We start from the raw sequence: 13,090 nt of genomic DNA, 5'->3' as shown, positions 1-13,090 counted from the left end.
TCTTCCTATGATCCAAAAAACACACTTTGTTTGTGTTTAGGTGTGAGCATGTGTTCCCACCTTGCTCGCAGTGATTCTGGCTGGGCTCTTGAGCAACTGTGACCCTGAGCTGTATAAACTTCTACAGACAGTGAATTAATTAATGAATAATCTATCCAAGTGTTTCGGTAATACTTATATTTTACTGTTAAATTTGGTCTGAAAATGAAATTAAACAGATCCAGGATTTTGGTAGATACAGGCAAGCCAGTTTTCCCAGTGATTAGGAATTCAGAAGCTGAACTGAAGGCCTGCCAGATCAACCACTAACAGAGTTGTAAAGAGATAGTGAATTCAGCTGTTCATGTTTGGATTTTCAATGAGTGAAATCAATTTTATGAGAAAAGATTCCACCCTAGGCTTTTCCTCACTGACTGTGCATTATGGTAAACGTAACAGAGGGGGTTATTCATTCATTGTCTGTAGCCACTTATTTAGTTCAGGGTTGCGATTATTCTGGAGCCTACATGTAACAACTGGGAGCAAGGCAGGAACACACCTTGGACAGGGCATCAGTCCATCACAGGACACCACACATTTACTGACACTTGTGGACACATTTGCATGGCCTATCCACACCACACCTCCTCAAAAATAATCTTCTGAGGATTGGCTCAAACCCACAACCCCATGACCCTGGAGCTGTGTGACAGAGACACTACCTGTGCCACTGTGCCACCCTGTCTGATCTGGGTTCTAATCATTTATTAGAAATGGGAACCAGTAAGGCCAGCCAAGAAAGAACGCTTCAAATAAAACATAGAACATTTAAAATATTTCTGGTAAGACATTTATGGCAAGAACCGAAAGTCTAGTTGAAATAACTGTAAGCCACCTAAAAGTGGCTATTTTGAATTTCAAAGCTAGGTCAAGAGATATTAAGGAACATTTCTAACAGCCTATTAATCTTAAGATGCACAAAATATAAAACAGTAACAGTTAAACAGTAAAGCTTTCTCAATGAGGTGGCGTCAGAAAGTTTATCTGAGAGAAGTGGCCAGGCCTGGTGAAGAGCTCTTGGCTGGAGTTCCACACACCATCCATCCTGAAGTCTACAGGGAAGAAGGTGGTCTGTTCCTCTGTATCCGTGGAGACAGGAGCAGCTGCACTGCGTGGGAGCACAGCCAGTGATTGTAACCATGGGTGAAGAGTTTAACAGGCGTAACAGCACACCAATTACAGTCCCTCTGTGGCTAATGAATGCTAAAAGGGATGGCGAGGGAATGGCCATGGCGGGAAACATCTAAATATGAGTGTTATCTCATTTGCGGGTACTCTCCTGTGTGAAGTGATGCATGATGTTGGGTCTGTGTCTACTGCTCCACTGTTTTTCAGAGTGTGTGATGCTCTGTTCACATGACGGGGAGGTTGCGTAAAGCAAAGCTCAGGTCAGCATACTCTCTCTGGGCACAGGACTAAGAGCTCGGGTAGGTCCATCTGCAACTGTGTAAAGTGGCCTGACCTGTGGAGGAGTCCATTGGGGGACTGACAGAGTAGTAAGGCAGGCCTGACTCACACCCAACCTGCAGCCAGCATATGGCAGCAGTTGCTGCCATGGATATCTTCATGCAATTCAATTCTAGACTTGACAAGCTCCATGTGTGCTTTTCTGAATGAAAGTCAATCATTAATAGATAGCATTACTCCACTGATTGTACTTTCCCATTACTTTAAATTCAGTTTGAATTTGGGTTGGTCTCATTTCCAGTGCATCACATGAACATGCACATCTCATGTTCAATTTTTTTTACCACTAACAACATTTACTCCCATTGTAAGGAAAATATAGAACTTTAATGTGAGTCTAAATGCATCCTGCAGACTAATTTGATTACAGCCTAAAAGCAGAATCAATAGCTGTTCATTTACACTGGCTTGTTTTCCAACTCACTCTCACATCTTCAAACTCAGCCTGAAGGCAACGTGTATGCATTACAAAAAAAAAGTGATTTGTTTCTCAGGTTTTTCAGAAACCAAACATAATCCAAACAAAATCAGAACCAATCATCTGAAACCGTTTTATGACTCTGAGTATTTAGTATTAATTTGTCCTCATGCAACATGATTATTTTTCATGCCAGTCAATTGCCAAAGCTTTAAATAATTAACTATGTTCAGGGCTGTGTTATAATAATAATTCAGTGTCAAATCATGGGGAAAAAGAGGTTTTCCAAACAAACCCTTGGATCTACCAGAAAATACACTGTGTCCAAACATTTATAGACACCTGCTTATCAATAATCAATATTAAAATCTGCATTAGCTTCTGGGCTACTGAAGCCAAATCCCAAGGGTGTCTGACTGCCAGGGGCCTTTGGAGGACTCAAGAATGGCTCAGAGAGCAGGTAAAATCCACTACAAGTGTAAATATTTGATTTTGTTTCCTTGTTTCAGGCTCATTTTCTGTTTTCAGTTACTAATTACTAACATTTTTATGCTAATAAGAAGCAGTATTTGCTCCTCAATTTTTCAGTGGCTAGAAAAAAAAAAGAAAAGAGAAGAAGTACTGATTGAAATCATAGAAAACAATATATCATCTAACAGAATTTATTATGATACTATTCTACTTGTTTAATAAAAAAATAAATAAATGTATGCCTATATGTTATGTTACCTGTTACTTTTAGAGTGGCATACTGGCGTGATGTACAGTCACAATTGCAAGCTGAAATTACAGAGAAACTAAGGATAAATAAGAACTGATAACAAAGTAGTAATGCTTATAATACAATAACATTTGCATATGCAGTTACCGGGGTTTAATTTAGGGGTAAATACAACCTCTGTAAGTAAGCCAAGCTTAGTGAAGGCCACAGACTGTCACAGAACTCAAACACTAAATGAGCTCTACTCACTAATCTAGTGACTCTTCTCCCCTCAGGTTTAAGGTACAAGCTTGTGCATGTGCATAGTGTGAATGTATGTTTGTACCAGTGTTGGTTGTGTTTTGGGCTGACTACAGTACACACACAGACAACTGTGCATAGACAGTAAACAACAACACTGGAAGCTGAGCGTGCTTAGAATGCAAGTGTTGGGTCTGGGTGACTAAGTGTCGACTGAGGAAAGAATTTATTCACTAATGCTTCACAACATGACATTTCGCCAGCAAGGCAGCAGGTTCAAAGGGTCTGCATCAGGAAAAAAAACGTCCTTCTGTATTGCCCCAGTATTGACATCATTTCCCCAGGGGCCGGCGCATGACAGAGTGGGAGGAGCGCCTCTATAAGCATCAGCTGGACTCTGTAGAGCAGCCAAATGAATCCATCATATGTAACAGGTTTAGTGTTGAACTGGCGCTGTGGTAATGATATTATTGCACGTTTGTTTCTCTGGGTCAATTGGTGAAAGGTGGGGATTACAGATAACAGGTTATGTAGAGAAACTGTGAAGTGGTGGGGAGGCATATTGCTTTCTCTTTCATTGAACTGTACAGAAAATACCCGCTTCAGATCAGCTTTCTGAGCATCCTGACGTAGGCACTGCATCTGGGACACATCTTTTCACGGCAAAGTGACATTTCAAATGTCTCTGCTTGAAGGAGGTAATGCAGAAATCAATCACTTTTGTGACAGGAAGATTCACAGCCTTAGATGGACTGCTATCGATGACACGTGTATTCAGAGAAACATCCAATGGAGCGTGTTTTCCATGCTGCTCACTTCACTTGTGGCTCAGTGACCTGAATAGCTGATTTGTGAGCAGTCTGAACTGCTCATCATCACATACGCATCCTGCACATTTACTCTACCGCAATAAAACACAGCTGACTCTTACACTGCTGTATTGCTAAGCATGATGTTACACTATGCAGAGCAGTATTAAAACACAATGTTCCTAAAGGAATGCAAATAGCATTCAAAATCCATTTCAAAATTGAAGTTCAAGAAGTGCAAACTTGAACTAAGAAGTTCAAGAGTGCAAACCTCTGTGGAGAACAGAGGCCAAGAGTTGACCTCGCTTCCTGTGAGCGATGTTGTAGTTATTGGCTTTGGGGCTGGAGCATTGTCACAAATAAAGCATTTTCCCGTCACCCCTGCTGTGCTCCCACGATCTGGGCCCTTGATGTACAGTATTGTGTACAATCAGTCAACTGTGGCCAAATCCAGCCCAGCTGGGTTAGCTCGGCAATTCGGCAGGGCAGTAGCTCTTCGGCTTTGTTGCCAAGAGCAGTTCAACTTCCTCTCCCAGAAGAGACACGCATGTTGCTCTCCTCCAACAGTAATGTTTTGGAGATATCAAAAGGTTAAGTCTGTATTTCCTCAAACCATCTGCATTGTAATGTGAAGGAAGGTCATGGACACTATATCTTATCCAAGCAATGACCAGAAGCAGAACAGGTCAGAGAGAGAGAGAGAGAGAAATATGATTGTTCAGAGAGACAGAAAACAGTAGAGTTCAGTTACAAAGAGATGAACTGTTTGAAGGCATACACAACTGTATGTAGCACTGATTACTTGGTCCAAAACACCAGAAATAAAACTGAAGTATTGCACAAACACTGAGTAATTTCAGACTTGATCATTATCCTTCATTGTAAACCTTGCTTTTCCCAAACTTATCTGAAGGCAAAATCGATCATTGCAATGTTAGCCCGCAGGGAGAAATAGAGCCAAAATAATAGCTCCACAAATATGTTCTTTACTAAAATGTCTTTTTGAGTTCTCCTGTGGGATAGAACAGATTGAGTAATATGCTGCTTCTCTGCTGTTCACTGACCTCGTGCTCAGATGTTTCAAGGTTCACACTTTCTATCACTTCTCTATTAGCCATGACTGCTGTCCTTACCTTAATGCATTTCTGCAAGTCACCAGCAATGACTGCTAAGAGCGCTTTGATGTAGACAGGCTAAAATATTTGAACTTTTGTGTCCTTATACTGCATTCAGTGCACATTCCTTGACCTCTGTTGAATTAGATCAATCACATTAAAGATAGGGAATATATATGCAATCACTTACTTTACATCATATATTCTTTATATATTCTTCTGTAATTAAACATTACATTGTAGAAATCCATTTATAAAAGCAATAAAAGGCAAAGACAACTGGAGTGGATACATTTTTATATGTACTGTATACATGAGTTGTTGGCATTTTCTCACTCAACAAAGGCCTTCTGAAAATATTTTTCCGTGTTTTTTTTTTTTTTTTTTTTACTTTTCAGTTTGCATTACATGCAAAAACTATCAGTTATTCAAACCGTATCATCTTGGCTTGCGTTGAGCTTGTCCACTAAAATGCCAATACACTAGTTTAAACTCAAACTCAACAAGCTGGCAAGCTTCTTTTGTTGCACTTGACAGGTGACAACGTGAATAGAATCTGTCATGAATAGAGAGCTCGTCAGTACTCATGTCTCGTTTTTCTGTTGTGTGAAAAGCACCTGGGGAGGGTGAGGCGGCCTGGGCTGAGGCGAGTGTGCTCTCTGCACTGAGAGATAAACCCAAACTCATTTCTTCTCTCGCTCTTTCTGCAGGCGCAGTTGGAGAGGAAGAGAGGGACAGATCAGAGAGAAGTCTCTTCACAATCACCTTCACTCTGTTCCGCAATTACCACACTTAATCCCCACTAGCTCCAGGCAACCATAAGGGAAACCCACAGATGGACGTCAGCTCCAAAGGCGGATGAGGTGGAGGAGAGGAGACCATTCGGGGTCTTTGAGGGAGTGAAGGAAATGATGCGTGAAGTGTACTAAATGACAGTGTCAATGACAGGGACCCTCTGTTTTGGACCCGCTTTAATCATTCTCATTTATATTCATCTCACGCATAGCAACAGAGACACAAGTCCGCGAGGGAGGGTAAAGTCATGTTAAGAGGCAAATCGCTGGATAAATATGTCACTTTTTGCCCAAGTAATTATCACATTTAATTATCAGGTGTGTATTCTGTGATTCGCAGGCTGTGAAGTGATCAATTAACAAGCTGAAACCAGTCAGCAGAGAGGCTAGACAAGGCAAGATCAGTCAAAGCTGTAGGCTTTCATGTTGCATTGTAAAGAGCTAAACTCAAGTAGTACCCTACAAAGTGCAAAACAGGCTCCCTGACTAACTCCGGCTTTGCAATGTTATTGCCTACATGTTGAAACACTGCAATCCATTTAGACGTATAAAAGGAATTTGTTCTTTTTTTAGCAGAAGCTAAACATTTATCTCTCCACGTTACAATCTGACATGCCAAAACTATTTTGGACTGCCGTAGTGTGCCTGACATGTAGGATAAGCAACAAAGCAGAAATATACAGTTTCTTTATAGCCCTGATAATACATAATTTAAAAAGAACTATTGCTCTGTATTTGAGGTAGTAATCTTAATATTACAAAAACAATTAGACATATAAAAGAAATTTGTACTTTTTTAGTGTAAGTTAAACATTTATCTCAATACAATCCTGGCATGCCAAAACTGATTTTTTACATCATTCTTCTCCAAAGTTTTTTACATTACAGCAATGATGCAAATGATAAGTAAAGCAAACTGGACACAGTGCAAACAGCCGGCCTGTTACTTCTGGACAATTAGCCAAACCAAAAGTGCAGAACCAAAAAGTAAAAAACTATAGAGGGGGGAAGAGGGAAAATAGAGAACGGAAACCTGACAAGGATGCATAAACAAAACCCATCTGGATGGCATTATGTTGGGTTTGAGCATCACATTTATTACGCCATGTGTGAAAAACAGATTGAGCCAGCGACGGGGTACAGGACTCCGGAATAGCTGTGTGTTGATATGAGCTGCCTCTGACTGGGCAGCCAGCCCTAATTAGATTATCAGAAAAGGCCACACTGATGTCCATTAAATCCTCCTTGCACTCTGTGAGCTGTTTCTCTACGGTGTTTGGGTCAAAAGACAAATAGTGTAAAAACATCAGTACTAGTGCGACAGCTGAAACCTTGAGCATGCCAAGTGCAATTAGAAAGCATACAACACTGATTAGCATATGGCTTCTCTAATCTCCAAAAAAAAAAGCCCTAAACGTAAACAGGTTTCTGGCACATTTCGAGTTGTGAAATATACAAGGTTTCTAGCCCAAAGGTGTAGAAACTGTGACACAGCTCCAGGAATGGGTTAGCCATTTATAGATGCTTCTCCCAGATTGCTCCACATTAGGTGAGGCATTACACATGCAGCTGGTATTCATCTTGTTTATTCACCTGAACTTTCTGTTCTCTTTACTTGTTATGCACTTCTGTACTAAACGTTCCTGAACAAATGTTAAAAATGTATTTATTTATTTTTAAACAATATTTCTTGTATATCTTAACCCAGCAATATTAAAGGCCAGGATTATATGCATACTGTATCATGCACCATGAATAATTTCTGTAATTTCCACACTAAGATTATATTCAGGGCCATATGCCAGTTTAAGTGTATTTTAAAGGTTTATACAGCATCTTGTAATGAATATGGGGAAAACATTTATGCAGATAGTTTGTCAAAGACCTTTAGAGCTAAAGTAATTAGAAAAGAAACAACCCATTCTGTCCACTGCTCTTTATTTTAGTTGATGCTTACATTTATTTTGTTTTCAAATAGACAGCCCACTTTGCAGCACTTGCACTAAGTCACAAAATGAGAGATGATCAAGTATATTCACAGATTTTTTATTTTATTATAAAGTGATATTTACTTTTTTCTGTCTACCACCATTACAATAATGCAATTTTTTTTCCAGGTTCTGTAATGTTTCAGCACTAAATTAAGGGTGATATACATTCTTTTCCACAATGAGTTTACTTACATATTGATAGTCTGAACACAGAAGGTTTACAATTTTAAGACTTGCAGAACATATTTTACATTGTTTGTTCAGTAAACTCCTTCGTAAACAGTTCTGCTAAATCATTCAGCTCATGATAGAAAATAGACATTCCAAATTAGCTGAGAGTCATCATTGGTAACTTTCTGCAAAACATAAAATCAGTGGCATCAGGAAAAAATATTACTTTAAAATACACCACACCAGATGGATTTCTGAGACTAATATAATGTCTTTATGTAATTGAGGTTAAACAACTAAAAAAATATAAATCATTGAATTCTTAATTAACTAACGTGATAGAATTAACTTATGATCAAAAGATGGTTCTGATCATTCGCTGTGTAATCACATAAATAAACAACACTTGTGCAAATAACTACACCTTTGTCATATAACTGCCTGAACTAAAATAAATAGGGGCATGTGAAATGTGCCTATAAAAGCCCTCACAATTCATAAGAAGGCATGACAGCCATTTTGCATCACATAACACGGTGCAGAGTTACATATTACCCAAAATTATCTTCAGCACACAGAAAGAAAGAAGACATACAGCACATGATTGCAACAGAGAAACAGAGTCCCATAAGATATTAACAGAGTGGACATGAGAAAGTCCTTGCTTTGAGGAGTTTGGCTGAGCCCTCAAAGAAAAGGCTGCCTTTGCATGCTGTCATTCATTTTAGTGTGAATCTGTCTGCTGCTAAAGCAACGCAGGATGACTCATGTAACAACCAAGAAGGCTGGGAGAGACTGGCATTCAGATGGAAGTGTTCCTACTACCACTTAAAGTGAATTCTTTCCTCATATACTGCCACGCAAGATGGGCAAGGCAAATCAGTAATAGGACAGTTTTCTGGATGCGCATGAAACCTAGGCCTTGAATAAAATAAAAGATTTCCTGTGGTCCAACATTAGGTTTAATCTGTGTTCAGAAAGATGCAATGATTCAGGGAGCTGGGCTTGAGTTTCACTTGGGATTTTGTTAAAACGTATGTGTTGTCCCTGAAAGGTATGATTAATGTACAGCCACAAAAAACAGCAGTAATAATTAACATTTCTCAAATATTTTCTGTGTTAATTTGCTTTTCCTTAAGCAACACATCAGACTGCAGAAAACAATACACTCCAATCTAAAATCTAATGATATTAATTGAGTGAAATTTTGCCAAGGCCTAGCTGATCACCTGATTTTTTTTTCCTCAGGAGTCTGTTGAGGCATCTCAGACTTTGTTATTCTAGCTCTTGCATGATTGGGATTCATAGAGTGCTCTCTCTCTCTCTTTCTCTTTGTTACTCTCTCCATCTCTCAGCATCCTCACCTCCTCATTCCATGCTGATTACAGATGAACCTCTACCACAATGTAATAGTCATCTGCCTGTATGAGTCATCCTACAGTGGATCACTGCTGCAGTTCGTGGAATATCTCATTCTGTCCATTGTAACTGCATTAGAGTGACTGAGCCTGGATTAGAACACAGTCAACACTATTAACACTGAGTTCTCAATAAGTGTGGGAGAATGTGAATTAAAGAAAAGTTAGCTCTTCCCTGGGGTCTTGGACTGGAAAAGGTGGGTCATGGGCGGGTGACCATTACAGAAACCCAAAGAAACTTGACTCATGGTGATAATTGTGTAATAAAACAATACCCCTGAGAGAAAACACTTACGCAAACAGCAGTACTTCATTATATTTATTTTGTGACTGCTACAGCTCACACTTCATAATTAAGCTAAAAAAAAATAAGAGAGTTTAGCCAACAAAATCCAACATTTTTTGAACTACAGACCAGTGTTTAGTGTTATATCACCTCTGGGTTTTCAAAATGAATAAAAATGATAAATCACCTATCTAATGCCCCATGAAGTAGATTCACTGTTCTATTCAAAATTCTTGAATGCATTTGGCCTCACCAATAAAGAAGGAAAGGTTACAACAGATTTAAAATATCAGTAATGTCTTAGATGTTGCCATCTCACTGCAAGCCAATCTAATCCTTTTCTTCTTTATAGGTTTTTGGCCTATTATCCCCCTTTTAAAGCAAAAAGTTAACTGGATGTATATTTTAAAACTTTGATGCATCTATATTTCAACTTAAAAGAGGCTATATGTGGGCCAATATTTCATTTGCTTATTCCTATATCTGTATCACTTACATGTTAGTCATATATATGTTCATGCTAGTAATAGGCTCAGAGATTAAGAGGTTGATAGAATAAGCCCACAGGTTCAGTGGGTTAAGTGAATGATTAACATTACTGATGTATACTGTTAAAGCCGTCTTTCCATTGAGAAACACACACACACACACACACACACACACACAAACAGACATCCCTCTCACACCTCCTGCCAAGCCATCAACCCTGATCAACAAGCACATACACACACCCGTAAGCCATGACACACAAAGGACAGTAAAGGCAGAGGCTGCTTCTGGCTGTTTATGTCTGTATGTCAGCTAGCTTTCTGGATAGCATTCAGCTGTGGTCAACACACTTCCTCTGTTGTGTTTCTGGGTAACGTCAGTAGGAGGTTTTTTTTTGTTTTTGTTTCATTGTGTAGTTGTGTAGTAGAGTGTGTGTGTGTGTGTGTGTGTGTATGTGTGTGTGTGTGTGTGTGTGTGTGTGTGTGTGTGTTCCTGTGTTTGTTTCTACAAGAATGACAGATCACCACCAAGGTCAAAGATGACGTAGTAGGGATATCAGCTAGGCTACTAATTCCACTGCTACCCATTAGCCCCTTACATCTCTGTCTGCCTTGCATAGTTTTCTATCACCAAACTCACATATACATGCACATACACAACCAAACACACACACACTTTTAAATATCTTTAAAATATTTTAAGTCTTTACTGCTATTCCTGCCTTTTAATTTTGTTTTCTTTAAGTAAGTGTAAATTAATAAAATTAAATTAAAATTAAATAAAATTGCAATAAAAAAATAATAAAATCATGGCTAAAATGTCACATTATTTAAATCTGTACAGAAAAATGTAATCTGAAAAGTTTTATTTATGCGATTTCATAAAACACAATTATAACAACAAAACTTATAAACATGCACTTCACAATTCAATTGCTTTTTATTTTTACTCTGATTAAAGAAATCAATAAGCACTTAGTGCTTTGAATTTAGTTTGTTTGCGTTCATTTTTTAATTATACAAGTGACTCCAACAATAAAAGCAGCATTATGCTTGTTTTATATAGTAATAAAATACAAAACAAAATGGTAATAACGACAGCTCGGATTCTACATATTACTACAAGTTATTAAGTAGGCAAAATTTAGCCACTTAAATGGGACACTGCCAAAGCCCCTGAATTGATCATTGAAAATATTTGATAGTTGACACACACACACATCTGATGGTGTTTTGAGTATACATAAATAGCAAAATAATAACCCCATGACCTTCTGTGTTCTGTAATTCCAAGTAATATATACACTTTTACAAAAGCCACAATATCAGTAAATATCCAAAAAGAGATGTGGTAAATACTGTGAGATGTCATACACATACATAATTCTTTGATTTTCAGACACCACTTGAAGAGATAATTCAGTCCCTGCACCAGACGTGTTTTAGGGCTTACCTCTGTGATGTCTTCTTATATTTTCTCCTGAAAAACACGAAAGTCAATTTCAGTTTTGTTGTCATGTTTACAGATGGCACTGGGCTAATTTTACATTTACAAGATAATGATGTTCTGTTAATGCTGATACCCCAAAACACATCCAAAATAGTCTACACTTATTCTACTTGCAAGTTATATATGCTCCAAATACTTACAATGGGACATTTTATATTAGAGATTTTGGACACCACATAGTATTTATGGTCACATGTATATGAGAAATAAGCAGGGTATAATATTGCTAATAGAAACTGACCTACGGCTAAACTACAGAAATAAAATTGGGATATTCATAATATTTTATGTTATATAAAATTATATTATATAAAATCACTGTGCATTTAACATCAGTTTTGACCCTGACTATAAATCTGACTTACATCAGACATGAATTGTGATGGCTTCTGTTTCAAAATGAACAAAACCAACACAAACAAGAGCTAATAAGAGCATGCTTGTGATATACATTAACATATTGGCACTGTTCAAAAATGCAACTTCAGTTATCTGGTATGCATCTGCTTGATTGAATTGTTTGTAATTCTTATTATGATGTGCAGCAATGTTACACTTGATAAATAGAATATTTCAAGCCAAGAGCCAGATTTAAAAGTAATTATGTTTACATTTTATTACTAATTTACACCTGTATAACTGATTGGCACATTTATTGCCAATAGGCAGATTTATCATATATCTAAAACTCCTCATGAAAACATTAACATGATTTCAAAAGTCAATTGTTTTAATATGATTTCAACAATGAATACAGGTAAGCAATAACAGTCCCTATTTTTTGGTTCTCGAAATATCGTGCATCTTTTACAGTGTCAGGGAAATAATACATATTGAGTAGAAATTTATTTGAACAACATACCCTCATTTAAAATTGTAGTGCCTCTGAAGCAATTTAAATTACAGATTGAGTCATTTGTCTTAAGAAGTACTACTCAGAAGGTAATATGGGCATTCTCAATTAGATATAAAAAGGTTACACATTCCCCATATAACACAAATTATTGCCACAAATATAACAGTACTTGAACTTTCCCCAACAGCCAATTGACATTCTCATCAGTGTCGTGTCAGGAAGCTGATGACTCAGATATAGAGGATACCCAATTCTCTGTCATTCGTGTCTAATTCGTGATGAAAGACAGTTTGATTAGAGCCCTTGCTTCATCAGAATGGTCAGAGACATGATTATGAGGTGAGATGGACCAGCTAATATGACTGCTCAGAATAACCCTTCACTACTCAGGCAAAAAATGCGATTTTCTATTAGAAATGGAAAAATTTCTACTTTTTAAATATTTTCTTCTATTTAATAATTTATACAAAATATTCATTACATTTGTTCATATAAGTACAAAACATCAACTAATTTTGTTTAAATAAATATCATTGTCATCATACAGACACAAATAATTGGTAAAGCCTTGACAATCTACATTCAGTTCTTTTTCAGCCCAGTTTCATGCCTTGGAATCACAGTGCGTCCAACACCAAAGGTGGCATCATGCTTCATTCATGTAGTGACAGATACCATGGGACTACACAGAAAGTTTAAACTCAACAAGAAAAGTTAATATACCATAAACATATGATAGCAGATTTACATCTGATGATATACTAGAT

The 13,090-nt window shown here is 37.6% G+C and overlaps 1 protein-coding gene across 2 annotated transcripts in view; it reads right to left on the bottom strand.

Annotated features, from left to right (window-relative positions):
* The window catches only part of pde1ca (phosphodiesterase 1C, calmodulin-dependent a), a 99,067-nt gene that overhangs the window by 45,216 nt on the left and 40,761 nt on the right, over positions 1–13,090 (bottom strand). The window contains exon 2 of one of the 2 annotated variants that reach the window (XM_066682732.1): positions 11,411–11,437. The exons of the other annotated variant lie outside the window; for it this stretch is intronic. Coding sequence (XP_066538829.1) covers positions 11,411–11,437 — 27 coding nt within the window. The remainder of the gene's footprint in view (positions 1–11,410; positions 11,438–13,090) is intronic. 2 annotated transcript variants of the gene reach the window in all.

The sequence above is a fragment of the Hoplias malabaricus genome, chromosome 10 (assembly GCF_029633855.1).
Source record: "Hoplias malabaricus isolate fHopMal1 chromosome 10, fHopMal1.hap1, whole genome shotgun sequence".
Classification (NCBI taxonomy): domain Eukaryota; kingdom Metazoa; phylum Chordata; class Actinopteri; order Characiformes; family Erythrinidae; genus Hoplias; species Hoplias malabaricus.
Note: the sequence above shows the minus strand (reverse complement) of the source record. Positions and strands in the feature narration are given on the sequence as shown.